The sequence below is a fragment of the Heptranchias perlo genome, chromosome 5 (assembly GCF_035084215.1).
Source record: "Heptranchias perlo isolate sHepPer1 chromosome 5, sHepPer1.hap1, whole genome shotgun sequence".
Classification (NCBI taxonomy): domain Eukaryota; kingdom Metazoa; phylum Chordata; class Chondrichthyes; order Hexanchiformes; family Hexanchidae; genus Heptranchias; species Heptranchias perlo.
Window position 1 is genome coordinate 114747224 of NC_090329.1, and position 26355 is coordinate 114773578.

The following is a 26355-nucleotide window of genomic DNA, read 5'->3' on the forward strand; positions in this document are numbered from 1 at the left end:
CGCCCACTCACCCAGCCTGTCTATATCCCCTTGCAGGTTTTTTATGTCCTCCTCACTCTCTACTTTCCCTCCCATCTTTGTATCATCTGCAAATTTTGATATGTTGCACTCGGTCCCCTCCTCCAAATCGTTAATATAGATTGTAAAGAGTTGGGGACCCAGCACCGACCCCTGTGGAACACCACTGGCTACTGGTTACCAGTCCGACAATGAACCATTTATCCCAACTCTCTGCTTCCTGTTCGATAACCAATCCTCCACCCATGCCAGAATATTACCCCCAATCCCGTGATTTTTTATCTTAAGTAATAATCTTTTATGTGGCACCTTGTCGAATGCCTTCTGGAAGTCTAAATACACTATGTCCACTGGTTCCCCTTTATCCACCCTGTACGTTATATCCTCAAAGAACTCAAGCAAATTTGTCAGACATGACTTCCCCTTCATAAAGCCATGCTGACTTTGTCCTATTAAATTATGCTCATCTAAATGTTCCGTTACTGTCTCCTTAATAATTGACTCCAAAATTTTACCCACCACAGATGTTAAGCTAACTGGCCTATAATTTCCAGCCTTCTGCCTACTACCCTTTTTAAATAACAGTGTTACATTAGCAGTTTTCCAATCTGCCGGGACCTCTCCTGAGTCCAGGGAATTTTGGAAAACTATCACCAAAACATCCACAATCCCCACTGCCACTTCCCTCAAGACCCTAGGATGGAAGCCATCAGGTCCAGGGGATTTATCCGCCTTGAGTCCCATTAATTTACTGAGTACCATCTCCTGAGTGATTTTAATCGTATTTAGCTCCTCCCCCCATAGAGTCCCCTGTTTGTCCAGTGTTGGGATATTCTTAGTGTCCTCTACCGTAAAGACTGAAACAAAATATTTGTTCAGCATTTTTGCCATCTCCATGTTTCCCACCATTAATTAATGTAATGTAATGTAGGGAACCACTGCTTTACAGACTGAAAGTTGCACAATTGTATTTACAAAATTCTCCTGAAGATGCTGGGAATGTTTAATTGAATGGGATCTAAAACACATCCGATTTGATTCGCTGTTACTGACGACAGGGCTGCTAAGACCAATAATTTCTAGCAGCTCAACAGCACTACCAGCAGGACCTTAGCGGTATTGCATTTGTTTGCAACATGCCTGTAGTGCCAACAGAATCAACACAATACATGGGTGAAACCTGTTCCATAATTCATTTTAATTACTGCTTAAGGTTCTTCCAGCAGCCAGACATGTAGGTGATACTGAGGTGTTGAACCCAGCTCAAAACCAGCTGGTGCTGAGATTCTCATTGCCAGGAGTGGGAAGGATGCTTGTAGTGTGTGCCGTTTGAGTGGGGCTTTTATTATTCGGAGACTTAACACAGCAGTTATCTCACAGTTGCTCGCTGATCTTCCTCAGTTGAAAGATCACTTATCAAATCTCAGTGGCCTTAGTCATTTTGGTGGAGAGGGGCACTTTATATGGGAACTACCTCCCTCCCAGGGGGACATCCCTTTTAGCACATAACCTTAAAAGAGACACTAATTGCACAAGTCTGACATTTCCATTTCCCAGTGCCTCTCCTCAGTGCCTTCCCACAGCAGCGGCTGAGGTGAAGAACTGAGCCGAGTGAGAGATCAAACCTGTATCCCATTTCTCCCTGGTACAGCGCATAGTTACTTTAAAACACATCATATACAGGCAAGGAAGGCACAATCAGAGGATTCTACATTTGGTACTACAGGCTTAATGGCTCGTTCCTTGGTGGGATTCAGTTTTGTTTTATCAGAAAACAATTGGATTTAACAGAAGTTTGCACTTTCCCTGTGTTGCAAATGCAAGGAGTTAATAGCTTGGCAATCTAATTTAAAACTACTTGGCACTTTAATGAGGGCCATAATGACCATAACACAGCATACAATTACAAATAAAAAAAACAAAAATGGTGGAATTGCACAAGCAGTAGATCAGCAATTGGTTAGTGTTTCATTGTGTTTCGATGAAGGATCAATCCTGAAATGTGAACTTATCTTTACCTTTCAGATGCTGCCTGACCTGCTGTACATTTCCAGCCCTTTCAGATTTTCAGCGTTGGTAGTTTTTCTTTTTAACTCTACCATGTAGCTACAGGCGTAATTCCTGCTGTTACCGAGACTTAACATTCACTTGGTCTTAATATCAGAACTCTTTCATACTCCAGACATTAGCATCCCTTTCCCTCAGGATCTGCAGAGCTCTTGGGGTTTCCCCTGTGGCATTGCCATGATGCTTTGCATGGCTGGTGAGTCAATGTTCCAGCATCATGTATGTTGGCTGCATGGTCTATGTGGGTGCTATCTTGGTATTTTCTGTAGAGTGTGTGCTGATAGAACACTGACCAGGGGAATATTATATGCACAAGAGGACAGTGTGGTTAGATACAGCATGTTGCATAACACCAGTATTGTGTCAATGTGGACTTGCAGTCAGCATTAGATCTAAACATAAGAGTCTGATGGACGGCTGACATTCCAATTGACCGCTGTAGATATGATCAAAGAGAATGTCAATATAATTAAAACGATTGGTGCCGTGAAAAAAGAATTAGTATTTTTATAGCACCCTTCACGGTTCCAAAGAACTTCACAGCCAAAACTTTTGAAGTGTAGTCACTATTGGAATGTAGGCAAATACAGCAGTCAATTTGTGCAAAGCAAGGTTCCACAAACAGCAGAGGAAAACAACAAGAGAATTTGTTTTAGTGGCATTGTTTGACGGATAAATGTTGGCCAGGACACTGGGAGAACTCCCCTGCTTGTTTTCAAATAGTGCCATGGGATCTTTTATGTCCATCTTTGAGGGCAGATGGCACAACATCTGAAAGACGTCATCTCAGACAGTGCAGCTCTCCCTCAGTACTGCTCTGGAGTATCGGCTGATATTATGTGCTCAGGTCTCTGGAGTAGGGCTTGAACCCACAACCTTCTGAGTCAGAGGTGAGAGTGCTACCACTGAGCCAAGGCTGACACTTGGGGCTCTAAAAAAAAACGGGTGGGTTGGGGGCAGGGGGGCATTGAAAATTGCCTCCATTTCAGACCCGCCTATTTCCAGTTTTCACTGGGGTGGGTGGCCAACCCGCTCCCAGGGGGCGAGTCGGGCCTTAAAACCGGTCAAGGAGGCTTCAGGCCTCTATTTTTAACTACTTCCCGATTTCAACCCCCGGGGGGCCAGGATCCCCGGGCCTTCCGTTTTACGCCTCGTGAAAGGAGGCAAGAAGGCCCAAGACTAACAGGTAGGTGCCGAGAAAGGCACAGCTTGTGGGCCCAGAGGAGCAGGAGTGCTTCCCCCAGGCCCAACAAGCCTACCTCCCCCTCCGAACCTGATCCTCCAACCCCCAACCCGCCCCCTCAATGATCGTGGACCCCCGTGACTGACCCCCAATCCCATCTCCCATGATTCGCGAGCCCCGTGCCCACCTATGCCCACCCGTGCCCCTTGCTCACCCCTGCCCCCATGTCCCCCCCCATCCAATGCAAAGACTTACCTGCAGACTTACCTGAACACATCCTCTCCCTGGCTGGTCTCACGTCCGACTGACACCAGCCTGTCAATCAGCTGGTCAGTCAAACGGGAAACAAAAGAAAACAAGTCCTTACGTCAAAATTGTAAGGATGTCCGGGAAACCCGTACTAATGGGCTTGCCGACCTCAAATTGACCCCCCGCCCCCTTCCCAGCTCCGTTTGAAAATTGAGCCCCTGATGTTCTGTTGCTAAATGCCACTAACATATTTAGTAAGTGCCATTTCCTATCACATTTAGAAACCATATATAATGAAGGAAAAGTGGAATCTGAATAGCATGAGTGCACAAGCTCTCTCTTCATGTTGACTCCTTGATACCAGTATTGGAGATTTGAAAATTGGACAAGGGGATCTAAAAGTAGTACATGGCACATGCAATAATAGCCATTACAGTGCCCATGTTAATCAATTTCAAAATGCCTTCAAGGCCTCGCTCCACCCCACCTTGGAGAACTCCTTCAGTCCAATGTTCCTTTGCTCCTCTGACGATAAGAGAATTTATATTAGGGGGGTTGTTTGAAGGAGAAATGTTGGCCAGGACACTGGGAGAACTCCCCTGCTCTTTTTCCAAATAGTGCCATGGGATCTTTTACTCCTTGTTCTCACACCTCTTTGTCGCAGGACCCTTAGCCCTAACCCAGTGGCCTCTTTTTCAGCCACCATACATCCCCTTGCCTTATGGGACTCCCTCCCCCCAAAAACCCCCCACTGTACCTCCTCCCCTGCCTGCCTTCTGAAATCTGAAACTGTTCTTCTCCTGTACTTGGTGTTCATTTCTCCCTTCTGCTCTGAGAAGGGAGAAATGAACACCAAGGACACGATGGGCCGAAGGGCCTCTATCCGTGCTGTATATAACTCTAAGAGTTGAGAGCTCTTTCTGATGTGAGGAACACCATAGAAAAAGTGAGTTAATGTGTTCTCCAATTGACGATTCCTTCTTGGACATAGAGCTACAGTTAGACACGGTCATCTGTTTAATGCCTTTAATGTGATTAGCCATGTATAGCCCCTATATCTGCCAGACCCATTTGTGGCAGCACCACTTGACAGCCTGAATTCTGATCATTCCTTTCTTAACCATATGCACAACATTTCAGACAACTTCTCCACGGTGGGGTTCAAAGGTCAGATGACCGCTGTCCTCGTCTTAGTGCGCTGTCGGACTTTCTGCTGCTGACCATCTATTCTAGTGAAAACTAATGATCTCAATAATTTAAAAGTACTTTCAGCAATAAACCTGTCAGCCTCGTTCTATTGAGAGAAAGAAGTTATAAAAAAAATAGTAAATAAAAAATGAAAAATGCTGGAATCTCCCGGCAGGTCAGTCAGCATTAGGGGCGAGAACTGATGAGTTAAACTTTCAGATAAATAAGCCGCCATCTTACAATACCTGAAATGCTAACTTAGCTCTTCTCTCCAGACACGCTGACTGATTCCAGCATTATTTGTTTTTACTTCAGATGTCCAGCATCTGCAGTTCTTTTGATTTTTATTTTCAATAAAATGAGTGTTGGCTGCTGTTCACTCAGTCATGGAAGCACAAGAAAGCATTTAGTGCAATCGTGCATGTAAATATACACACAGAAGAAGGAATTGCGGGATTTTGTATGCCGCCTTAGTGTTACTCTGGTTTTAAGTCATACACACAATAGATCTACAGTTGTTTTTCATAACTAATAGTGTAGCTGCACCACATTTACAACTGGGGTCCAGGGTCTTAGGAGATCTAGAAAACTGAATCCCTGCTCAAGCTTCAATTCAGGTCTGACACAATCAAGCCCTGTAACTCAGGAAGTGAAGGAGTGAAGCCAGTGATGTACTATTAAAGTTGGTCTAATATCATCGCTGATACTTCAGGCTGATGCACTGCGGGAGTCAGAACACTGTAGACTTTCAAGGGTGTGTGTGAAATAGGGGTCTTGGAATCCCCCCTTCTGCAGGTCAGGACCAGAAAGAATTCCTTGCGAAAATGTTTGCTGACAGCGCAGTAGAGGAGGAAATTGATGGCAAAGTTTAACCACTGCAGCATAATAGCGATGTCTGCAAACAGATTGATGGGTTGGCTGTAGTCGTTTCTGTCGTGCTTTGGTGTATTGTAGGCCGTCCTCAGGATGCAGTAGGTGACAAAGCGAGGGAGGGACAGGAAGACAAAGGTGAAAGAGACAGCGAAGAGGATCAGGATGGACTTCTTCGCCAGGCCTCTCACGGTGATGCCGCTTATCGACTTCAGCTGCTCTTGAGTGAACATCCTGGTGGCGGCATAGAGTTGCTGGCTAATCAGGCAGTTGAAGAGGATGATGAGGATGTAGGGTATGCCACCCGAGATGAACGTATGAAACCAAACCACCGCTGTGGAATAGAAACGATCATTGTAATCACAGACAGGCAACCTCAGGGTCTTGTTGTGCAGGGTGAAATTCCGTAACTCTGAGCTGTGGATCCAATAGGTAGGAAGAGCAACCAGATGTGAGACCAGGATGACGCTCAGGATGATTCTGATGGTAACCTTAGTCTGAGAGCAGTGCTGTCTGGCTTGGGTGCTCCTTAGCACCAAATAACGCTCCAAGGTAAAAACAATCACAATCCAAATGGAGCTGAATATAGAGCCATACTCCAGGACTGTAACTAGACCACACCATGGGGAGCTGTTCCAGAAAGGGCTAGGGTCCAACCAAACCAAGCTCAGGTCAATCAGTCCACCCCAGAACAAGCACAATGTGTCCGCGATTGCCAGGGAAATCAGATAGAGTCTTGCAATCTTGGACATGCCACATTTTCTGCAGTGGATGGTGTACACTGTCAAAAGATTTGCTGGAGAGAGAGAGAGAGAGAGAGAGAGAGAGAGAGAACAAACCATTAGACATCTCATTTGCAGCAATACAGGAACAACATGAGTTCTGACAATGGGACAACTATGAAAAAACGTAAGAAAGCAGAGAGGAAGAAAAGGCCAGTCAACCAATCATACCTGCTCCTTCCACATCACGTACAGTACTCAACTTATTTAATCTCCTGAGGGAAGTTTCAGCAACGTTTCTCTCCGACCTCCACAAGGTGATATAGTGAAAGTGCAGAATATCTATCTTACTTGAAATCCCACATTACTCCCCTTACATAGAATTTGCAGCTCAGAAACAGGCCAATTGGCCCAACTGGTCCATGCCGGTGTTTATGCCCCACACGAGCCTCCTCCCACTCCTACTTCATCTAACCCTATCAGGATACCTTTCTATTCCTTTCTCCTTCATGTGCTTATCTAGCTTCCCCTTAAGATGCATCTAAGCTATTTGCCTCAACTACTCCTTCCACATTCTTACCATTCTCTAAAGAAGTTTCTCCTGAATTCTTTATGGGAAAGCTCTTCGTTGTGTGACATTTCCTTGGCTCCAGCAGCTCAAGATCCAGTGTTCTATGCAGCTTTCAATTATATCTATTTATACTCACCCTAATGCGTGTTCCTAATACAATTAGCGCCTCCGCATCCAAATTAGGATCCAAAATCCAGAATTTCAGACTTAAACGAATGTACTTTGGCATGGAGTCAGAATTCTAATCAGATTTAAGAACAATCACGCCAACGGTCAGTGTTGCATTAGAAGTGTCTGCTTTCGCTGACTAACAAAATCAGCGCATGATTTAGACTTCCCGAGGTGCCTCACACCGTTGCTGGGCAAAGCTCCTCTGTGTCCGCGTGGCTGCTTGTTCAGGTGGCCCCCCCCCCCCCAATGCTTGTCAGCAAGTGCGAGGCACCCAACCCAGTGCGTAAGTGCAGGCACACACAGCAGCGCTAGACGGTGGTTAAAGTTGGGTGGAACCATCCCAGGAGAGCGAACCAGCCCTTAAACTACATTTCCCCTTCTGCCGTCAGTCCATTCGTGTCATTGCAACACGCAGAATGGAGTCCGTGGGTGCTGCCACATCAGAGTGGGAAAGGAGCACGGCAAGGATAATGGAAAGGCAGTGGGATCTTTCTACACTGGCAGGGATTCGCTCCTTGTTTTTGTATTTCAACAAGAAAATATATCTGATTTTACTTGAGTTTGTTTTATAATTCTCATGGTTTGGAGAAGCAGCCTATGGTTCTGCTGAAGCTTAGATAATACAGGTTTTAGCTATTGTGTTCTCACTGTTACATAGGAACAGTGCTAGACGATAAAAGACCAAGGTCCATCCTGGTAGTCGCATGATGCAATGATAATGGAGCTGTTGACTAATCGAAGCAGTGAATTATATACATTTGTCACGCCATAATAAAGTTTACTGAAGTAATTCCTATTTTTAAATCCAAGAATGATGAACTTTATGGAATGAATGCTGGGGCCAATGTTGAGTGAGTTGACAATACCAAAAATTTCTGGGGGGTGAGGGTTAAGGGACACACACAGGGCCACAGTGAATAACCCCTCTTAACACATTCCACCTTAACAACTGCGCTGGAAATGAAGAAGGCTCGTGGCTCTGAGTCTCGTTCTCACCAGCTGAATGTTTAATTTATCTTATTTGGTGTGATGTTAGTCTTTGTTACAAAAGAATTTTTGTTGCAATTGTTTCAAGCCAAAGTACAAAAGGCCAAATAAAATAGTTGAACTTATGAATAGTTACTTTAATGCATTAGTGTGTCAGTATCCCTGACCTTCAAAAGAATGGCACATTTGCTTAAATTAACACTTAACCCATTATTTCTCATTCACTTTCATTTGCTGACAGCACAGTACCTCAGTCTGATTGCTTTCCCATTTTCATTTTTAGTTTACCCACTACTGCAAAAAAAAAATGAGAGCTTTGTGTACTTCAGTCTTTCTCTGTAATATAAGCGATGGAATATTGGGTGTGAACATTGGGTTGAACCTTTATAAAACACTGGTTTGGCCACAACTGGAGTATTGTGTCCAATTCTGGGCACCGCACTTTAGGAAAGATGTGAAGGCCTTAGAGAGGATGCAGAAGAGATTTACTGGAATGATTCCAGGGACGAGGGACTTTAGTTACGTGGATAGACTGGAGAAGCTGGGGTTGTTCTCCTTAGAACAGAGAAGGTTAAGGGAAGATTTGATAGAAGTGTTCAAAATTATGAAGGGTTCAGATAAAGTAAATAAAGAGAAAACGTTCCCACTGGTGGAAGGGTCGAGAACCAGAGGATACAGATTTAAGGTGATTGGCAAAAGAACCAAAGGCGACAAGAGGAAAAACTTTTTTACGCAGCAAGTGGTTATGATTTGGAACGCGCTGCCTGAAAGGGTGGTGGAAGCAGATTCAATCGTGGCTTTCAAAAAGGAACTGGATAATACTTGAAGGGAAAATATTTGCAGGGCTACGGGGAAAAAGCGGGGGAATAGGACTAATTGAATAGCTCTTACAACGAGCCAGCACAGGTTCGATGGGCTGAATGGCCTCCTTCTGCCCTGTAATGATTCTATGATTCTATAAGAACATAAGAAATAGGAGCAGGAGTAGGCCACACGGCCCCTCGAGCCTGCTCTGCCATTCAATAAGATCATAGCTGATCTTCGACCTCAACTCCATTTTCCCGCTCTATCCCCAAATCCCTTGGTGTCCAAAAATCTATCGATGCCTTCAGGTTCAGTTACGACAAGCTTGTGGTCCCACTGCACTCTCAGTGTAACAATCTATTTTCACATGCACCGAGTTTCAGTTTTCAGAGAAAAAATATAAACTGGATTGTGGAATGCCACCCGGCAATACTGGTGGAAATGCTGAAATCCCATGGAATCAAAACTGAACTTAACTTATTTAGTCAATGTAAACTAGTGGCTCTAGTCATAGGCCTGTACTCAGGGCTGTTTTTCAGTTGTCAACTCTTAGCCAACTTTTCCTGTGATGGCTCAGTGGGTAAAAGCACTACATATCTGGAATGCACTGCCTGAAAGGGTGGTAGGAGCAGATTCAATAGTAACTTTCAAAAGGCAAATGGGTAAAAACTTGAAAAATTTGCTGGGGTATGGGGAAAGATGAGGGGGCGGATTGGGACTAATTGGATAGTTTTTTCAAAGAGCCGACACAGTCCTCTTTCTTTTTTTTTATTCGTTCATGGGATGTGGGCGTCGCTGGCAAGGCCAGCATTTATTGCCCATCCCTAATTGCCCTTGAGAAGGTGGTGGTGAGCCGCCTTCTTGAACCGCTGCAGTCCGTGTGGTGACGGTTCTCCCACAGTGCTGTTAGGAAGGGAGTTCCAGGATTTTGACCCAGCGACAATGAAGATACGGCGATATATTTCCAAGTCGGGATGGTGTGTGACTTGAAGGGGAACGTGCAGGTGGTGTTGTTCCCGTGTGCCTGCTGCTCTTGTCCTTCTAGGTGGTAGAGGTTGCGGGTTTGGGAGGTGCTGTCGAAGAAGCTGTGCTGTATGATTCTACGATGTAGAATAGGAAGGACCCAGGGTAAGTGCTGTAATCTCGGCTACGACAGCAGTCTGGCGGCTACAACTGGCTGTACGATCCTGCGCCAGAGATGGGAAGACTCAGCCAGGATTCTTCTTCCTGAACACTATATGGATCCATGGTGGAGAGTAAAACCAAGCTTGGCCCTGACGTGGCCCCCATAGTCAGGTTGCCTAGCAACACTCGTTTCCGCTGCATCCTGGCAGGGAAACAGGAGTGGGTGGAAAAGGGTCAGTGTAACACCAGTTTATAAAAAAAGGGCACAAAGATACTCCTGGGGCCTACAGATTGCTGAATCTGGCATTAAAGGAAATCCTGAAGCAGGAAATAAATGAAGCACCTGAAGAAATAATACGAAAATGACAGACGGGATCAGACCTACTGGTCCATCCGGCCTATCCCACGCAGCTGTGCTTGCCTTATGCATCACTATACAGATTAACAGAATAATAAGAGGGTGTCAACATGGATACATGGGAAGGAGGTCATGCCTGAAAAATCTATTGAAGTTATTTGACGAAAAATACAAACAGAACTTGGATATTTCCTGATTGTGGGAGGACACCCCCGATTGTTGGGGGTGGGTGGGTGGGTGGGAGGAAGGGAGGGAGGGGTGCGCTCAGACCTTCGCCAGTGTGCAGATCCCAAGAACACCAGCTGAAATTTGAAAGAAATGAAGAATTTTTCCTGCAGCTCAGAGGCCGCCTCTTGTTTTAGCGATCTCAGACTTGAAAATTTCAATTGTATCCACAGCCTTTTGGGGGAGAGGATTCCACATTTCCACTCCCCTTTGTGTGAAAACGTGCTTTCTGATTTCACTCCTAAAAAGCCTAGCTATTACTTTAAGATTGTTCCCCCTTATTCTGGATTCCCTCACCAGAGGAAATAGTTTCTCTGTATCTACTTTATAATTTTAAAGTCCTTGATTTGATCACCCCTCAATCTTCTAAACTCAAGGGAATACAACCCAAGTTTATGCAATCTGGCCTTGTAACTTAACCCTTCATGCCCTGGTATCATTGTGGTGAGTCTGCACTGTACCCCTTCCAAAGCCAATATACAAATGGTCCAAATACAGAGGACCTTGGATATATTAGGACGTTGGGTTGACAAGCCGCAGATGTGGATTGATGTAAGTGATGACATGGGATATTTCCTCTGTACTTTGTAAGTAACAAAAATCATAAGCCTGTTTATAAAGAATGCATTTATAATTTTGTTATACAGGGTCCACAGGGCAAGTCTTCCCCCTCTGCCCACCACCATCATTTTGTCCTGTCAGACCAATAATCTTGCTCCTTACCTTTTACCCTTGCGATGACTGTAGGTCAGTCTTCATTTATTATCACTTCACAAACCAGTGAGGCTTACCTGGGATTCCGATAGCACACAGTGATGGGTAATAGATTTTCTGTACAGAGGCAAATGCATTGTTCAATGAATGGGCCATGTCCAGCAAGCAGTTTTCTTCCATGGAAACTAAACGGAATGGTTCATTCTTGTGCTCCTTCCCTGAAAAGAATATGGCCCAGTATTAATGTGAGGTGTTTACTCTCTAATTTCACTGCCCACAAAAACTGAGCCTTGCACACATCTGAAAATCAAAAACGTGTCTTTTTTATGGGGATGTTTAGACGCAATCAACAACAACAACTTGCATTTATATAGCACGTTTAACAAGGTAAAACGTCCAAGGCACTTCACAGGAGAGTTATCGAACAAAATTTGACACCGAGCCACATAGGGAGATATTAGGACAGGTGACCAAAAGCTTGGTCAAAGAGGAAGGTTTTAAGGAGCTACTTAAAGGAGGAGAGAGAGGTAGGGAGGGGGCGAGGTTTAGGGAGGGAATTCCAGAGCTTAGGGCCTAGGCGGCTGAAGGCATGGCCGCCAATGGTGGAGCGATTAAAATCGGGGTGTGCAAAAGGCCAGAATTGGAGAAGCGGAGAATGCAGAGATCTTGGAGGGTTGTAGGGCTGAAGGAGGTTACAGAGTTACAAGCAACTTTTTTTGTTTGTATTTCCATCCTCTGTTCATTGTCTGCCTGCCCTGATCCCTGGAACCATGAGGTCGAGCACATGGTCTGCTGACACCATTACCAGGAGTGAAAGTTTACAATTATGAAGAGAAATTTGAGAAGTTAGGTCATTTTTCACTAGAGTTAAGAAGGTAATGAAGCGTTACAGTAGGATAAATAGTGATAGATTATCTCATTACTGTCCAGTAGAAACAAACATTTAAGATAATCACAAAAAGAATGAAAGGGCAGGTAAGAAAAAAAACTTCATCATACAAAATGTGGCTAGAATGTGTAATTGTCTGCCACAAAGTACATAAATTCTTTCAAAAGGAAGATCGTTGCTTGAACAAATGACGAAATCAGTCGACCTGCTTTGGAATTGCACATGGAGAGTCAAGACCAAGTAGGGTCTTCAGTCAAAGAGGGCGAGGGATAGTTGGACCAGGGCTTAGGGAGGACTGTGAAGATGAAAGACAGAAGAAGCCAGAAGGGAAAGAGAAAGTAAAGCAAGTTAGAGGGCTTGAGGGGTTGGAGGATGTTAGAGGCTGGAGGGGTTTTGGGGGAGGGGAGGGGATAGGAAGAGGGTTGATTAGAGGCTAGGGGTGGTGGGGGAGGGAGAAGAGTGGGAAGGTAAGCAGAGTAAGAGACCCGAGCAGAGTTAGGGGCTGAAAGAGGAGGAAGAAAATCAACGTCTGCTGGAGGATGCTCGAGCAGGGCTGGAGCCTAGGGGAAGTGGCTGTATTTCTGGAACTAGTGACACCAGTATGGTAACCCAGGTCAGAGGGCAGATGCTGAAGAGGCAGGGACAACTTGGGGAGGGGGGTGGTGAATAGGGAGAACAGGGGAATGGGTGGAGGTTGGAGAATGGTAGGGCGATGAGTGGGAAAGAGGGGGACAGGTGGACTTTCCAATCAGAAACTAGTAAACTACACCAGTAAGGCGAGTCTAGCTGAACCTCCCCTCCACACACACACTCGCTCACTTATCTGCTGCAGCTTGTCGGGAAGACTTCAACCCGTGCAGAGTCCAAGAGTTAGAGGGAAGTGACCTCATTGTTTATGAAGTTATGAGCAAGTGCCCACAATGACCAGCTCCAGACAACAATCGCCTCCATTCTAGACAAAGGTTACAAAAAAAGAATACACTTGAGATAAACATTTTGTAAAGCAAACATTTACGTAGGCTTGAGCATCATCTGTTCAACAATAATCTAGTTAACAGCAATCAGCTTGGATTCAGAAGGGGAACATCCTGCCTGGCCAATCTCCTTGCCGAGCTGGCAACCCTAGTGTACTACGGAAGCCCTATAACGTAGTGTATCCCAACTTCCAAAAGGCTTTTGACAAAATTCCACACAAAAGGAGGAGGAGCAGTGGAATGGGATAAGGCAGCTTAGAAATTACAGAGCGAGTTGGGTAAAATATATAAGTGTGCAGAACGATGGCAGATCAGATTTAATGTAGAAAAGTATAAAGTGCCACACTTAGGAAGGAAAACTAGATGGCACGTGTTCTTATTGAAACAGCTAAGGACGGAGCTGAAGGAGACCCAGGAGTCTTAATAGATTCGAGGCTGAATAAGTCCAATCAAAGCAGAGCAGTAATCAATAAAGCCAATAGGATGTTGAACTACACAGTCAAAACAATGGAATACAAGTCAGAGGGGGTAATGATCAAATGATCAGTGCAGTGCTCTGGTCAGGCTATACCTTGAACACTTGTTTCTTAGCAACCAGAACTAGACACAGAGAGACACTCAAAACGCTGGAGGCAGCGCAGAGAAGGGACACAAGCCACGAGCATCAGGGGTCTGCGTTATGAAGAAAGACTTGAGCAACTTAGGCTTTTCACCTGAGAAAGGAGGCGTCTGAGAGGTGACTTATAGGGAGAGGTATACAAGACTGTTAATGGTATAGAAAAGGTTGACCTGGAAGATTACTTTTAATTAAAATTGTGGGAGCAGAACTAGAGGACACAGGTTCAAACTAGTAATAGGTAATTTCAGGACTGATTTCAGGAAATTCTTCTTCACACAAAGATTGATCAGAGTCGTGGAGGTAAAAACAATTGGTTACTACAATTGTTTGGGGGGGTGGCATTTGGGTCTCTCTGGATGGACGAACTAAGATCAGTTGAATGGCCTTCCTCATTGGTAATTATCTCCGGAATCCAAATATGGCATATACATTACAATATTAATGGCAATAATTAAAAGAAATGCCTGTTCTGATGTAATTTTCCCCAAACAATCTAAACACAAAAAAAAGCTAGTTTATAAAAAGTTCAGTCTGAGTCGAGCTTTTACTGCTGTAAATGAAGCGCTGTCTGATTAAGAGATAAATATCTGATGGAAAGTTGAACAGCATTCTGTTCACACACAGTTAATACATTAAAGTTTGCTCAACGTAGGAGCAACGGGCGCTAAAGTGGGCCGTGTACCGCCCGTTGCGTATGCATCCAAGATGGCGTTTTGGATGCATACGCATGTTTCCAGCGTGACGTGCGCCGGACACAATCTTGGTATAGGAGTTAACGCATGCGCAAATACCGAACGCAGGAAGCATGTAAATTAAGGAGACAGTGGATACAATCAGTGTGCAACATTGATTTAAAGTGATAGATGCCATTTTGGGACTTAACGCTCAACTCAACGCACAGTCTTAATCCCGACCATCTGAACGTGTCTTAAGAGTACCTGGATGACCTCCCACCAGCACTGTTTAAAGGGACCATGCAGGATTTACGGTTTAGTGGCTGGATTATTGCTTCTGGCTGCCAATACATTTGTAACTGTTTTTGGAGGTCTCCTATACTAGGACTAGGGGACATGGCCTATCATTTAGAGCCAGGACGTGCAGGAGTGAAGTTAGGAAATGCTTCCACACACAAAGAATAGGAGAAGTTTGGAATGCTCTTCTGCAAACGGCAGTAGATGCTAGCTCAATTGTGAATTCTAAATCTGAGATTGATAGATTTCTGTGAACCAAGTGTTTTAAGGGATATGGGTATATGGAGTTAGGTCACAGGTCCACCATGATCACACTGAATGGCGGAACAGGCTCGAGGGGCTAAATGCCACTGCCTCTTGCTGCCTCCTGATATGTGCCACCGTCTCCTGCAAGAAAGCGGGACGTGTGTCTGGGTGATGTGCCTGTCATGGTTGAATAGCTGTCAGTGTGTGTGGTCTTTGAGTTGTGGGTGGGCAGCTTGCAACAGTGGTAATGTGTAAGGGTGAGAGGAAGCATCTGATTGGAAGAGTTGAGTACTGATTGAAAGAGTTTGTTGGTATGTGGGTGATGGAGGGTGTAGTGCGTGGTGCAGTTGGTAGGAGACACCACTTGACAGTTGACCTCACTCCCTGCACTGCATCCATGTTCATGATGCTGTGCGCCCGGCATTGACTTCATCCCCCACTGCCTCCCACTGCCTTTTGATCCTCCCCCCCCCACAATCCGTGGATATGGGATGTCCCTCTTTCTGTCCACCTCTTGCACCAAGACCTCTAGTGCATCAGGAGAGAACCTTGGTGCACGCACTCTCGCAGGCCTGGTACCAACTCAAATTGGCAGATTGGTGAGGTCTGGCATGCAGATTGGAGGATGTGGGATTTAGTAGTGCGCAACCTTTATTCAATGTTTTAACATAACTCATCAGTTTGTAACCATGGGACGGGAGCTGCATCTGTGTTTTGCATGTGCGATGTCTGATCTCTGTTCAGACTCTGTGCAGACAGTAGACTGTTATTTTCAGCAAATAACAGGTACCAGCTACCTTTAAGAGATTTCTAAGAGACAGCCTGCCGTTAAGAGATTGGGGCTCGATCTGCTGGTGGAAAGTGCAAATTGCATTGAAGCCTTGCGTCAACGCTGATTTCCAATGCAGCTTGCCGGTAAGTCCTCAGGCCTCACGAAAGTGGTCCTGGGGCCACTGGACGGGGTAACAGCGGATTGCGCTACCCCTGCCCAAAGTCCTCCCAAAGTCTTTCAAATTTTTAAAATGTAATCTGTGTGTCAGCGCAGGATGAAAAGTGACATTTGAGGAACGAGCTGTGGCGTTTGAGGAACATTATGGCGACTATTCATTTCCCTCTGAGCAGCAGTGGCCGAGAACAGGGCTCTCTGTCAGTGGTAAAGAGCAGGTCACAGAGCGGTGGATTGGGAGTGGGAGGGAATGGAGGAGGAAAGCAGTCACAGCAGGGAGTGTGGGATAGGCACCAGGACACAATCGATATCAGCAAAGGTGCAGCTGAGAATGGGCTGCAGGACGGGTGATCGGTGGCGGAAGGGAACAAGGCAGAACACAGAATTATTGTCTTTTCATATCCAGAATATTCAAAACAAAAATGTTTTTGAAAACGCTCACGAAAGTGTTTGGTGAACCGTTGTTTTCTCGAATGCATCAGCAACAAATTAAGAGCGAAATGAAAAAGAGGGAAAACGGTCTCTACAAAGTCCTGCAGGGAACAAGGAGAAGGAGAGGAGAAGGGGCTCTACTGGGAACAATGCAAGAAAATGCAGAAACTTGTTAAAAGGGTGTTAAGAGGGACAAAGTGAGACCTGGAACAAGGCTTAGCAGCTGAAACTAAGCTTAACAGTTCAATATTCTTTCAGTATCACCACAGTGACACAACATCTGTGATGTGGAGATGCCGGTGATGGACTGGGTGATGACAACATCTGTGTCAGCTGTGGCTCAGTTGGTAGCACTCTTGCCCCTGGGTCAGAAGGTTTGTGAGTTCGAGTCCCACTCCAGGGACTTGAGCACAAAATCCTGACTGATAGTTCAGCATTCCTTCGCTGCTGCACTGAAGTGTCAGAGGTGCTGTCTCTTGGAGGAGACATTAAGCTGAGGTCCCGTCTGCCTTCTCAGGTGGACGGAAACGATCCCAGGGCACTATTTTGAAGAAGAGCAGGGGAATTCTCCCCAGTGTCCTGGCCAACAGTTATTCCTCAACCAACACCACTAAAACAGATTACCTGGTCATTATCACATTTCTGTTTGTGGGATCTTGCTGTGCAGAAATTGGCTGCCACGTTTCCTACATTACAACAGTGACTACACTTCAAAAAAGTACTTCATTGGTTGTAAAAGGCTTCGGGACATCCTGAGGTCGTGAAAGGCACTATATAAATGCAAGTTAGGGAAGGATAAAAGATCATAAAAGATGCAAATGAGCTTGAAACTGAGGATGAGCATAAAATAGTAACTGTTCTGAATGAATGCTTCCTCCGAGTATTCACAAGAATGACATGAGCAACATGCCCTCTCCAAACCAAGATAATAAAGGCTAAATGTGGCCATAAATAAATAAATCACCAGGGATAGTTGGTATTTATCCCAGGGAGCCGAGAGTGACTAGGGAGGAGATTTATGAGGCACTGACAATCATAGTGAGGCAGTCACTGGACAAATTGCACCTTGAATACTGTGTCGAGTTCTGGTCACCAAGAAACAGGAGAGACATTCGAGTACTGGAGGCAGTGCAGAGAGAAGCCGGAAGGCTGATGCCCAGTGTCAGGTACATGAGTTATGAGGAAAGGCTGGACAACCAGCCTTTCCTTGTTTACAAATCCCTCTATGGCCTCATCTCTCCCTATCTCTGTAACCTCCTCCAGCCCTGCAACCCTCCACGATCTCTGCTTTCCTCCAATTCTGGCCTCTTGCGCATCCCCGATTTTTAAACGAGCCACCATTGGCGGCCGTGCTTTCACCTGCCTCGGCCCTAAGCTCTGGAATTCCCTCGCTAAACTTCTCCGCCTCTCTACCTCTCTCTCCTCCTTTAATCTTACCGCTTCGACCAAGCTTTTGGTCACTTGGCCTAATACCTCCTTATGTGGCTCGGTGTCAAATTTTGTCTGATAACGCTCCAGTGAAGCACCTTGGGCGTTTTTACGACGTTAAAGGTGCTGTATAAATGTGAATTATTGTTGTTTAAATTAAACTGTGGGAGTAGAACCAGGAGACACAGGTTCAAACTAGTAAAAGATCATTCTGGGACTGACGTCAGGAAATTCTTCTTCACACAAGGAGTGATCAACAACGGAATAAAATTTCCAGATACAGTCTTGGAGGCAAAAGCACTGGAGTCATTTAAGAAACAACTGAATGCTACAATAGGGAATGTTAGAATCGCTCTGGATGGATGTTTTTTTTTATTCGTTCACGGGATGTGGGCGTCGCTGGCAAGGCCGGCATTTATTGCCCATCCATAATTGCCCTCGAGAAGGTGGTGGTGAGCCGCCTTCTTGAACCGCTGCAGTCCGTGTGGTGACGGTTCTCCCACAGTGCTGTTAGGAAGGGAGTTCCAGGATTTTGACCCAGCGACAATGAAGGAACGGCGATATATTTCCAAGTCGGGATGGTGTGTGACTTGGAGGGGAACGTGCAGGTGGTGTTGTTCCCATGCGCCTGCTGCCCTTGTCCTTCTAGGTGGTAGAGGTCGCAGGTTTGGGAGGTGCTGTCGAAGAAGCCTTGGCGAGTTGCTGCAGTGCATCCTGTGGATGGTGCACACTGCAGCTACAGTGCGCCGGTGGTGAAGGGAGTGAATGTTTAGGGTGGTGGATGGGGTGCCAATCAAGCGGGCTGCTTTATCTTGGATGGTGTCGAGCTTCTTGAGTGTTGTTGGAGCTGCACTCATCCAGGCAAGTGGAGAGTATTCCATCACACTCCTGACTTGTGCCTTGCAGATGGTGGAAAGGCTTTGGGGAGTCAGGAGGTGAGTCACTCGCCGCAGAATACCCAGCCTCTGACCTGCTCTCGTAGCCACAGTATTTATATGGCTGGTCCAGTTAAGTTTCTGGTCAATGGTGACCCCCAGGATGTTGATGGTGGGGGATTCGGCGATGGTAATGCCGTTGAATGTCAAGGGGAGGTGGTTAGGCTCTCTCTTGTTGGAGATGGTCATTGCCTGGCACTTATCTGGTGCGAATGTTACTTGCTATTTATCAGCCCAAGCCTGGATGTTGTCCAGGTCTTGCTGCATGCAGGCTCGGACTGCTTCATTATCTGAGGGGTTGCGAATGGAACTGAACACTGTGCAGTCATCAGCGAACATCCCCATTTCTGACCTTATGATGGAGGGAAGGTCATTGATGAAGCAGCTGAAGATGGTTGGGCCTAGGACACTGCCCTGAGGAACTCCTGCAGCAATGCCCTGGGGCTGAGATGATTGGCCTCCAACAACCACTACCATCTTCCTTTGTGCTAGGTATGACTCCAGCCACTGGAGAGTTTTCCCCCTGATTCCCATTGACTTCAATTTTACTAGGGCTCCTTGGTGCCACACTCGGTCAAATGCTGCCTTGATGTCAAGGGCAGTTACTCTCACCTCACCTCTGGAATTCAGCTCTTTTGTCCATGTTTGGACCAAGGCTGTAATGAGGTCTGGAGCCGAGTGGTCCTGGCGGAACCCAAACTGAGCATCGGTGAGCAGGTTATTGGTGAGTAAGTGCCGCTTGATAGCACTGTCGACGACACCTTCCATCACTTTGCTGATGATTGAGAGTAGACTGATGGGGCGGTAATTGGCCGGATTGGATTTGTCCTGCTTTTTGTGGACAGGACATACCTGGGCAATTTTCCACATTGTCGGGTGGATGCCAGTGTTGTAGCTGTACTGGAACAGCTTGGCTGGAGGCGCGGCTAGTTCTGGAGCACAAGTCTTCAGCACGACAGCTGGGATGTTGTCGGGGCCCATAGCCTTTGCTGTATCCAGTGCACTCAGCCGTTTCTTGATATCACGTGGAGTGAATCGAATTGGCCGAAGACTGGCTTCCGTGATGGTGGGGATATCGGGAGGAGGCTGAGATGGATTATCCACTCGGCACTTCTGGCTGAAGATGGTTGCAAACGCTTCAGCCTTGTCTTTTGCACTCACGTGCTGGACTCCGCCATCATTGAGAATGGGGATGTTTGCAGAGCCTCCTCCTCCCGTTAGTTGTTTAATTGTCCACCACCATTCACGACTGGATGTGGCAGGACTGCAGAGCTTTGATCTGATCCGTTGGTTGTGGAATCGCTTAGCTCTGTCTATAGCATGTTGCTTCCGCTGTTTAGCATGCATGTAGTCCTGAGTTGTAGCTTCACCAGATTGGCACCTCATTTTTCGGTACGCCTGGTGCTGCTCCTGGCATGCTCTTCTACACTCCTCATTGAACCAGGGTTGATCCCCTGGCTTGTTGGTAATGGTAGTGAGGAATATGCCGGGCCATGAGGTTACAGATTGTGCTGGAATACAATTCTGCTGCTGCTGATGGCCCACAGCGCCTCATGGATGCCCAGTTTTGAGCTGCTAGATCTGTTCTGAATCTATCCCATTTAGCACGGTGGTCGTGCCACACAACACGTTGGATCGTGTCCTCAGTGCGAAGATGGGATTTCATCTCCACGAGGACTGTGCGGTGGTCACTCCTACCAATACTGTCATGGACAGATGCATTTGCGACAGGTAGATTGGTGAGGACGAGGTCAAGTAAGTTTTTCCCTCGTGTTGGTTCGCTCACCACCTGCCGCAGGCCCAGTCTAGCAGCTATGTCCTTCATGACTCGGCCAGCTCGGTCAGTAGTGGTGCTACCGAGCCACTCTTGGTGATGGACATTGAAGTCCCCCACCCAGAGTACATTTTGTGCCCTTGCTACCCTCAGTGCTTCCTCCAAGTGGTGTTCAACATGGAGGAGGACTGATTCAACAGCTGAGGGAGGACGGTGGATGAATTAAATGGCCTCTCTCTTCTTCTATAATTATTTTGTGCTCATATTATTATGCTACAAAATGGTGAACAGCACTTCCCCCTTCTCAAATAAAAGGAAATGGCAGTGCCCCTTTAACCGACATCAACCCATGAGCTCTTGGCCCAGTTATACACACTCATATTTCTTGTTGGCTTTCTGATCCTGTTCTGGAGGAGGCCGCCGCCAATTTTCCAACAACACAGCACAAATGTTAAAGTGTTTACTTTAATGGAGGCTTGTAAAGGAGATTTTATTGGCTGAGTAATGCAGTCTGAATGACGTGAGGTCGGTTGGGTCTGACAGTAATACATTACTGTCCAAGATGTTTAATATACTTCAAGGCAGGAAGTATTACCAATTTTGTCAGTTTTAATGTATTTCATCATTTCAGAGATCAGCTTGAAATTTGGTGGAGTATAATTACAAATCAACTGCATGATAGACCAGAGATTTCTGGCTACCTTTCCTTTTAGATTCTGGGGTGTGTGTGGTATTAGTGCCGGTTGCTCAGTGCTCCAGCTAGGACCTTGCTGTCCCCCCTTCAGTCCCATTCACTACTCACTGTGCAGTCACTGTCACTCTGACACAACACACACACACACACCACACACTCTTCCTCGCACTCATGAATCCCCAATCTCAACATTTTTAAACTGCTTTCACACCAACAATTGATAAAATTAGACCACCACAGTGCCATTAAAGAATGGATGCTTATGTTTTTCACTGTATTAGAATTGTTGTGGTTCACCTCTTCGAATCCTCTCCACCAACTACAGGGCTCAATTCAAGAGTGCGATGGAATACTCCCCGCTAACCTGGATGGAGGCAACTGCAATAAATCTTCAAAGCTCAACACCACTCAGGACAGAGCAGTTCACTTGATTGATGGTCTTGCTACTGGTCTCAATATCCAACCCCTCCAACACCAGTGCGCCGTGGCTGCATTATGCCCTATTTACAAGACACTCTGCAGCAACTCACCAAGCTTCCTGTGACAACTCCTCTCAACCTCATGACCTCTACCACTGAGAAGGATGAGCAGCAAGATCATGGGAACACCATCACCTGCAAGTCACACACCATCATGACTTTCATTTATCTAGCGCCTTTCATGCCCCCAGGACCTCCCAAAAAGCTTGACAGCCACTCTTGTGACAGCCACTCGTTATGTAGGCAAGTATGGCAGACAATTTGTGCACAGAAAGGCCCTACAAATAGCAATGTAAAAAGTGACCAGTTAAGCTACTTTGGTGGCCTTGGTTGAGGGATAATGGTTCCCCAGGACACTGGAAGAACTCCAATACTCTTCTTCAAAATAGCGCCATAGAATCTTAATGCCCACCCTGAACAGTCAGACGGGGCCTCAGTTTAACATCTCATCCAAAGAAAACACATGTAAAAATGCAGCACTCCAGCGTCAACCTAGATTATGTGGTCCAGTCCTGAATTGGGACTTGAACCTACAATCTTCTAACTCAGAGGTGAGAATGCCAGCACTGAGCCAAGCTGACACTTAGAGGATGAGATTTAACGGGCTGAAGGGCTGTGTTCAGCCAAGCCTATCTTGTGTGGCAATGGATACAAGAGGGATGATAAGGAGGCTGCTATTTCATCTCAGGCTTTAGGTGATGGCTGTAAACACTTAAACTTTGCTATTACAGCTTACAATACCACTTAAAGCCTGGGGAGATTACTGTCATCTGATCATTTCTGGACATCCTTTATTCTCCACTTAATTCACTAAAACTACCATTAAAAAGACACATTTGTGTCCCTCTGTGAAACTACATTAAAAGGTGCTATGTAAATGCAAATTGTTGTTGTTGTTGAATTAAACCATGCTACCATTCTTCCTCAGGAATAACAATCAGCTCTTACACATAACCATAAGTACAGAAATGAGGTGTCAGCTTGGCTCAGTTGATAGCACTCTTCATAGAATGGTTACAGCACAGAAGGAGGCCATTTGGCCCATCGAGCCTATGCTGGTTCTTTGTAAGAGCAATCCAGTTAGTCCCATTCCCCCACACTTTCCCCGTAGCCCTGCAAAATTTTTGCCTTCAAATATTTATCCAATTCCTTTTTGAAAGCCATGATTGAATCTGCTTCCATCACCCTTTCAGGCCGTGCATTCCAGATCATAACTACTCGCTGCGTAAGAAAGTTTTTCCTCATGTTGCCTTTGGTTCTTTTGCCAATCACCTTAAATCTGTGTTCTCTTGTTCTCGACCCTTCTCCCAATGGGAACAGTTTCTCTCTATCTACTCTGTCTAGACCCTTCATGATTTTGAACACTTCTCTCAAATCTCCTCTTAACCTTCTCTGCTCTAAGGAGAACAACCCCAGCTTCTCCAGTCTATCCACGTAACTGAGATCCCTCATTCTTGGAATCATTCTAGTAAATCTTTTCTGCACCCTCTCTAAGGCCTTTACATCCTTCCTAAAGTGCGGTGCTCAGAATTAAACACAATACTCCAGCTGTGGCTGAACCAGTGTGTTTTATAAAAGTTCAACATAACTTCCTTCCTTTTGTACACTATGCCTCTATTTATAAAGCTCAGGATCCCGTATGCTTTTTTAACCGCTTTCTCAACCTGTCCTGCCACCTTCAAAGATTTGTGCACATATACCCCCCCAGGTCTCTCTGTTCCTGCACCCTCTTTAGAATTGTACCATTTAGTTTATGTTGCCTCTCCTCATTCTTCCTGCCAAAATGCATCACTTCACACTTCTCCGCATTAAATTTCATCTGCCATGTGTCTGCCCATTCCACCAGCCTGTCTATGTCCTCTTGGAGTCTATTACTATCCTCCTCACTGTTTACTACACTTCCAAGTTTTGTGTCATCTGCACATTTTGAAATTGTGCCCTGTACACCCAAGTCATTAATATATTCTTGTTCCTGAGTCAGATGGTTGAGGGGGGATTGAAGGCCCACTCAAGGGCTTGAGCACGTATGTTAGGCTGACATTACTGAAATAGTGATCTACTAAAGCACAAGAAGTATCAACACAAGCCTGTGCTTCCCAGAGCCCGCAGCTGCCAGTGTGACAGGGATTACCCAAGAACACTTGGTGATTCTCTGTGAGTTGACCTTGTACATAGTTGTGGCAGGTCACGGTTATGCACTATGCCTGACTGAATTATATGACTGTACCACCCAAGGAAAAGTACACTCCCAGATCGCACAGTTATTGGTGTAAGTCACAAACACTATAATTGGCACTGTACTTAGTTATGGCTGCTACCCTGGTGTTATTTGTACTCTATGCCTGGATGAATTATGCAACGGTGCCACCCACAGCAATGGAGAAATTCCAGTGATTTGTACAAGCAGCTCATTTTCTGAAGATATTCTAGGCAGCCTAAGGATTTAGTCAAGGGTAAGGACAGCAAATATAAAATTGCATCCACTCTGTCCAAATGCTGCCTCCCATTAGAAAATTTTGAATTTTACATTCAGAAGAGAATTACATAGAATCTACAGCACAGAAACAGGCCATTCGGCCCAACTGGTCTATACCGGCGTTTATGCTCCACACGAGCCTCCGCCCACCCCCCCTTCAGCTAACCCTATCAGCATATCCTTCTATTCCTTTCTCCCTCATGTGTTTATTTAGCTTCACCTTAAATGCATCAATGTTATTAAATAGTGTATTCTAGTTAATTTTAGAACACCTTTTTTCCTTCATAGCTGATAAACTTTTAAATGAAAAAAAATTAAGTCAATTTATAGTGAGATTGGTCACAACCACACTTGGGGGCAGACATTCAGGATTATGGTGCAGGTCAAGGACATAACACACTATAGAATCATTGAATGATACAGCACCGAAGGACACCATTCGGCCCATCGTGCCTGTGCCGGCTCTTTGAAAGAGCTATCCAATTAGTCCCACTCCCCGGCTCTTTCTCCATAGCCCTGCAAATTTTTCCCCTTCAAGTATTAATCCAGTTCCCTTTTGAAAGTTATTAAATCTGCTTCCACCACCCTTTCAGGCAGTGCATTCCAGACTACACTTCAAAAATACTTCATTGGCTGTAAAGCTCTTTGGGACATCCTGAGGTCATGAAAAGTGCTATATAAATGCAAGTCTTTCTTTCTTTAACAATTCGCTGCCTAAAAATCTTTTTCCTCATGTCACCTCTGGTTCTTTTGGCGATTAACTTAAATCTGTCTCCTCTGGTTACCGATCCTTCTGCCACTGGAAACAATTTCTCCTTATTTACTCTACCAAAACCCTTCATGATTTTGAACACCTATATCAAATCTCCCCTTAACCTTCTCAGCTCTGAGGAGAATGACCCCAGTTTCTCTAGATTCTCCATGTAACTGAAATCCCTCATCCCTGGTCCCATTCTAGTAAATCTCCCCTGCACCCTTGACATCCTTCCTAAAGTGTGGTGCCTAGAATTGGACACAATACTCTAGCTGGGGCTGAACCAGTGTTTCATAAAGGTTTAGCATAACATCCTTACTTTTGTACTCTATGCGTCTAAGCCAAGGATCCCCTATGCCTTTTTAAACAGCCTTCTCAACTTGTCCTGCCACCTTCAAAGACTTGTGTACATACACCCCTAGGTCTCTGTGTTTCTGGTACAAATATTAAAAATAGATAAAGAGGAGGTACTTAAAAGGTTGGCAGTACTTAAAGTAGAAAAGTCACCCAGTCCGCATGCGATACATCCTAGGTTACTGAAGGAAGGGTGGAAATTGAGGAGGCTCTGGCCACAATCTTCCAACATTTGTACCTCTTTGTCTATAACAAATCTGTGCTGGCTTTCATTTATTAATGCACAATTTCCAAGTGCCAATTAATTTTGTCCCGGACTATTGTCTCTAAAAGTTTCTCACCACCAACATTTAAAAATGCACCATTTAGTTTATATTGCCCTCCTCATTCTGCCTACCAAAATGAATCACTTCACACTTCTCTGCGTTAAATTTCATCTGCCATGTGTCTGCCCATTTCACCACTTTGTCTATGTCCTCCTGAAGTCTGTTACTATCCTCCTCACTGTTCACTACATTTCCCAGTTTTGAGTCATCTGCAATCTTTGAAATTATGCTCTGTACACCCAAGTCCAGGTCATTAATATATATCAAAAAAGAGCAGTGGTCCCAACACCGACCCCTGGGGGACACCATTGTATACTTCCTCCAGTCTAAAAAACAACCGTTCACCATTACTCTCTGCCTTCTGTCTCTTAGCCAATTTCGTATCCACACTGCCACTATCCCTTTAATCCCATGGGCTTCAATTTTGCTAACAAATCTATTATGTGGTACTTTATCAAACGCCCTTTAAAAGTCCATATACACAACATCAACCGCACTACCCTCATCATCCCTCTCCACTACTTCATTAAAGAACTCAATCAAGTTAGTCAAACACAATTTGCCTTTAACAAATCTGTGCTGGCTTTCATTTATTAACCCATTTTTCTTAAGTGTCAATTAATTTTGTTCGGATTTCATTACCTCTAAAAAGTTTCCCCACCACCGACCTTAGGCTGACTGGCCTACAGTTGCCGGGTTTATCCCTCTCCCCTTTTTTGAACAGGGTTGTAACATTTGCAGTCCTCCAGACCTCTGGCATCACTCCCATATCTAAGGAGGATTGGAAGATTGTGGCCAGAATCTCC

The 26355-nt window shown here is 45.4% G+C and overlaps 1 protein-coding gene across 2 annotated transcripts in view; it reads right to left on the reverse strand.

Moving 5' to 3' along the window:
• Nucleotides 1–4457: 4457 nt before the first annotated feature.
• LOC137321502 (probable G-protein coupled receptor 139) overlaps nt 4458–26355 on the reverse strand; it is a 40212-nt gene continuing 18314 nt past the window's right edge. The window contains exons 2-4 of one of the 2 annotated variants that reach the window (XM_067983895.1): nt 12961–13093; nt 11330–11470; nt 4459–6371 (exon numbers count right to left, since the gene is read on the reverse strand). In XM_067983895.1, coding sequence (XP_067839996.1) covers nt 5383–6371; nt 11330–11432 — 1092 coding nt within the window. In that variant the 5' untranslated portion in view covers nt 11433–11470; nt 12961–13093 and the 3' untranslated portion in view covers nt 4459–5382. Of the gene's footprint in view, nt 6372–11329; nt 11471–12960; nt 13094–26355 lie in introns of both variants that reach the window. The other variant, XM_067983897.1, reaches the window with a different exon arrangement.